At 41.6% G+C, this 5,025-nt stretch overlaps 1 protein-coding gene across 1 annotated transcript; it reads left to right on the top strand.

Annotated features, from left to right (window-relative positions):
- The first annotated feature begins 1,996 nt into the window (after positions 1–1,996).
- On the top strand, positions 1,997–4,115 carry LOC118494758 (Golgi-associated plant pathogenesis-related protein 1-like). The gene is made up of 4 exons (XM_035999831.1): positions 1,997–2,056; positions 2,239–2,451; positions 3,568–3,645; positions 4,027–4,115. Exons 1-4 carry the CDS (start codon positions 2,050–2,052, stop codon positions 4,113–4,115), a joined length of 387 nt encoding a protein of 128 aa, XP_035855724.1. The 5' UTR covers positions 1,997–2,049.
- The last annotated feature ends 910 nt before the right edge of the window (positions 4,116–5,025 follow it).

Here is a 5,025-nt window from a genome sequence, read left to right as displayed (position 1 = left end):
TGTTCACATGATTTAACTTCACTACTAAGACTTAAAACATAGGATAATATCAAACACGTTTTGATTTTGTCGGAACGTCAAGTTGGGAAAAAGACTCACTGGGACTGAGTTTTATGTTACGGGCAGCTCTCTCTCTGTCCTGTCTGGGATGTCCTTTCCCTGTGTGTCTGTTTGTGTTTGTGTTTTGTCTGTGTTTGTTTCTGTGTGGAGTGCTGGAGGCGTGGTCCGAGATGTAGGTCAAGGGGCGTGGCCGCTTCAACTCTGCTCAGCCGATCTTCGCAGCTGCAGCTCATCATCCACAATCACCAGCAATATTTAACCCAGGCTGATCTTCCTGTCGGCGCCAGTTCGTTAACTACAACCCATGTGGTAACTTGGCCCTAAGCCCTGAAGTATTCTAGTTTTGCCTTTTGATTCCCTGCTGAAATTTACCCTGTGTCTCTCTCCTAGTTTTCGCTCAGCCCTGCTGCAATCTCCACGGCGTCTGCATGCTCCCAGTCTCACCTGTCAGCCTCCGTCTCCACTTCAGGAACCCACCAGTGACTCTCGCCTCAGCCTGTCTCCTCTCGTGTCCGGAAACTACCTGGACCCCTCCACGTCGGCTCGCCTCCGCCTTGGACCAGTCAGGAGCTTCCTGGCTTTGAAACCATAGTCTGTGTTTCTCTGAGTACCCGTAGCTCCATTAAACCTTTTTAAACTGCTCTACTGTGTCTGTGTGTAATCTCTGCGTTCTGGGCCGAAGCAACCACCTAACATTTTATGAGCACCTTCCACCAAATGATTGAGGATTTCATTCTGGTTTTTGAAGTTAGTCTGCAACAGTGGAATTGCTTGAAAAGTCGGTTAATTTAAAAAAGTGACAGTTGACTTTTGGTTTCACACTGGACATGAACCCCGGTTTTCTGAGTAAAAGTCCTGTGTTAGAGTTAGAAATTACCCACGTAAAACTATTGAAATGAGGACGTAATGTCGTCATGGACGTGACAGTGTCACAGTAGTTACACAGAGTTTGCCATCTTATACTTTATCACCGTACGTAAGCAATATTTACTACAGCCTTTAGAGGTTGCCGCCTAACAACCAACATAAATGTGGGTCGTTATAAGCAGCTTGCAGAATGGACCTATATGGCCGTTGTCTGAGTGGGGACGGTCTGTGTTTCATAAGCCTTGCCTTACTTACCATCCATCCTTTTCACTCAAAGTGAACCAGGACACCAGATTACAAAACAGGCTGGCTTTAACTCTCTGAGGATGCACCCCTGCACCAAAACGATGCTTTAACAATGTTGCTATTAATATCTCAGCGATATTTCGGCGGAGAAATATGGTTTAAAAGTTCCTCATACCAACTCTAAACTGGCGTCTGGTACTATGCTGGAACAATTGGCAAAAGAACCAAAATCTAAAGACATCAGTTCCTCTGAGAAGTTCTACTTTTTATAACTAAATTCTCATGTTGTAATGTAAAAATGCAGTGGTTGAAAGCAACTAATTATGTTTACTCGAGTACATGTACATTTTTGAAGTACCTGTGCTGTACTTGAGTATTTCCATCTTTTATCTGTTTGCGTTGTTGGATGACATTTGGATGACTGACCAAAAACACAGCCTTAACTCTTCTACTGAAGGGCAAACTTTTTCAGTTGGTGTCAAAATTTACTAGCAACACAAATCCACACGTACATAACTGTTAAGTGTTACTTCTGATGATGTGATATTCAGAGTGGGAGTCTGCAGTGAAGCTTTGGGGTGAGCAACTCATTCACTGTGGTTAGAAAGACATTTGCTGGGTTTGTGGTAAACATAAGCATGGGGCCTAGAAGTATTGTTTTATAGTGTGTTTGACTATTTTATTTCAGGCCTCAACTCGAAGGCTGCTGTTGGAGGGCATGGGAAGGAATCGATTCTTTACAAGAGGGGACGCGGCCACAACCTGTTTGACAGCACCTGCCTGTACTCATCTGCTCTCTGTTTATTAGGGTTAGAGTTATTTTGTAATTTTAAACTCTGTTCTTATTTCATTTCAGCCTTCATAACCACAGGCACAATGGCAGGTTAGTGCATTATTTGCTCAGGAATTATTTCCACAACATTCCATAATATATTATCACAGAGCAGGATTCATCCTGTCTACATCCACAATGTTTAAAAACAATGCCAGCCTCAGTGATTGCACAATACATGTTTCCTCTAATCAGTAAAAGCTTATCAATGATAATGTTATTTTTTTCTACAGATGCAAGCTTTCAGCAGGAGTTCCTGGAAACCCACGATGCCTACAGGCTGAAACACAACGTGCCAAAGATGACCCTTAGCAGCGAGCTGTCTGCTTCAGCTCAGAAATGGGCTGATCACCTGCTGGCAATCGACGACCTGGAACACAATAAACCTGAGGACATAGAGAACATAGGAGAGAACCTCTATATGGAGAGCTCAGAAACCCTTACAGGTGAATTAGAGACCCAAGCCCTTTCTTTTCCATACTTTTATCATTTGCTTTCAACAAAGTATACAAACCACTTTCATTTCTTAAAGGTCCCATGGCATGGAAATGTCACTTTATGAGGTTTTTTAACATTAATATGAGTTCCCCCAGCCTGCCTATGGTCCCCCAGTGGCTAGAAATGGTGATAGGTGTAAACCAAGCCCTGGGTATCCTGCTCTGCCTTTGAGAAAATGAAAGCTCAGATGGGCCAATCTGGAATCTTCCCTTTATGACATCATAAGGGGAAAGGTTACCTCCCCTTTCTCTGCTTTGCCCGCCCAGAGAATTTGGCCCGCCCATGAGAGAGAGAGAGACATCATGGCTTTCAAACGAGCAAAGTGGCAGTTGGTCAAGGCCACACCCCCACCCTCCACCTTGCCCCCCCCTCTCTCCTCCTCAATAGCATTTAAAGCTACAGACACAGAAATGGCACATCCTAAGGAAAGCTCATTGTGGGACTGGCTCTAGTGGCTGGAATTCTGCACCAAGGCTGAATTTAGGGTAAGAGACTTCAGATACAGTATTAGGGGACCACTAAGGTCTATATAAAAGAGACTTCAGATACAGTATTAGGGGACCACTAAGGCCTATATAAAAGAGACTTCAGATACAGTATTAGGGGACCACTAAGGTCTATATAAAAGAGACTTCAGATACAGTATTAGGGGACCACTAAGGCCTATATAAAAGAGACTTCAGATACAGTATTAGGGGACCACTAAGGTCTATATAAAAGAGACTTCAGATACAGTATTAGGGGACCACTAAGGTCTATATAAAAGAGACTTCAGATACAGTATTAGGGGACCACTAAGGCCTATATAAAAGAGACTTCAGATACAGTATTAGGGGACCACTAAGGTCTATATAAAAGAGACTTCAGATACAGTATTAGGGGACCACTAAGGTCTATATAAAAGAGACTTCAGATACAGTATTAGGGGACCACTAAGGTCACTGCAGCTAAAATCAAACAATCTGCCTTTAGAGCAGCTCTGTTTAGGCTATAAAGCTTGAACTTTGACTACCAATTTAAATGTTCATATTATATCATTCATTTTTGTTTCCTCCATGTTTTAGAGAAAGAAGCTGTAGATTCGTGGTACAGTGAAATCAAGGATTACAACTGGAGCAGCCCTGGATTCAGCAGTGAAACTGGTAAAACTAAACCCACATCATGGTGTCAGTTCTAGGATGTCTGTAAATAGAAATACATTTGAAATGTGTGAATCAATAAAAATATATTGTTACATACACGTGTATATCTGAATCCCTAAAATATGTACAGCACCTGTCAAAAGTTTGGACACTCAAGGAAATGGGAAAGTATGTCTAAACCTTTGACTGGTCTTTATTATCTACTTAAAAATAAACCATAACTATGAGAGAAGTTAAGTTACTACTTTGTTATATTGCTCTGTAATTGTATTTATGTTCAGGTTCAGATGTTATATTATGCAGTGAATAACACATTGGAAGATAGCATATTCTCTTGCAAGTTAGAAACATAGTACCCCACTGCTGTGTTTCCTACTGCAGGTCATTTTACTCAGGTGGTGTGGAAAGACAGCAAAGAACTGGGCGTGGGCATAGCCACTGATGGCCACAAGGTCTATGTGGTTGGTTAGTACCGGCCAGCTGGCAATGAGGACAAGGTGGAATGCTTTGAGAAAAACGTCCTCCCAAAAGGTAACATATTAACACAATTTTGCTAATGAGATTAAGCACATTACCTTACAAGGCAGCAGAAGTCAATTTTACACGTCTGCAGCCCCAGAAGTATCTGTTTAACCTTTGAGAATTTCATTTCCCAGAAATGTTGTAAAGGCAACATAATTATGCCTACAAGTTATGGATTAGTCCAAATTAAAGATTACGTCGCACCAAATACCAGTGGTGGAAAGTAACTCATTTACTGTACTTTTGAGGTAATAGTATTTTACTTGAGGATTTCCATTTCATGCTACTTCACGTTAATCCACTACATTTCACAGAGAAATACTGTACTTTATACTTCACTACATTTAATTGACAGCTATAGTTACTAGTTACTTTGACAATTGAGATTTTACATACAAAACCTATAATCCACTTAAATAAATAGAACGTGAACTGTGATATTCCTAAATATCACACCTGGAAGCTGCCCAGTACAACCACAGTCTGATCTGCTGGCCACTGAGCAGCTCCACTGGAGCCGTTGGGGTTAAGGGCCTTGCTCAAGGGCACCTCAGTGGTGGTACTGAGGAAGGGATTGAAGAGGCGACCTTCCGGTCACAAGCTCACTTCTTTGACCACTAGGCCACCTCTGCCCATATAGTGTACATGCACTCTGAAAACGGGGCAAGCATAAGAATTACTTTTACTTTTGATTCTGTAAGGACATTTTGCTGCTTATTCTCATGGTCCATAACTGATATATTCACTGTAAGACTTTTCACCGTCAAGTAAACTACTTGTAGTTGTACCTTTAACATTTAGCAAAAACTTTTATGTCATAACAAACATTTGTGTTGGTACCAAACTTTCTATACACCA

The sequence above is a fragment of the Sander lucioperca genome, chromosome 3 (assembly GCF_008315115.2).
Source record: "Sander lucioperca isolate FBNREF2018 chromosome 3, SLUC_FBN_1.2, whole genome shotgun sequence".
Taxonomy (NCBI): Eukaryota; Metazoa; Chordata; class Actinopteri; order Perciformes; family Percidae; genus Sander; species Sander lucioperca.
This window is presented reverse-complemented; position numbering and strand designations above follow the sequence as displayed.

Bases quoted from the DNA above. Each gene is read 5' to 3' on its own strand.
- LOC118494758 (XM_035999831.1), top strand. The intron at 2,452-3,567 runs GTGAATTAGAGA...TCCATGTTTTAG, and splicing joins GAGCTCAGAAACCCTTACAG to AGAAAGAAGCTGTAGATTCG. The intron at 3,646-4,026 runs GTAAAACTAAAC...TTCCTACTGCAG, and splicing joins TGGATTCAGCAGTGAAACTG to GTCATTTTACTCAGGTGGTG.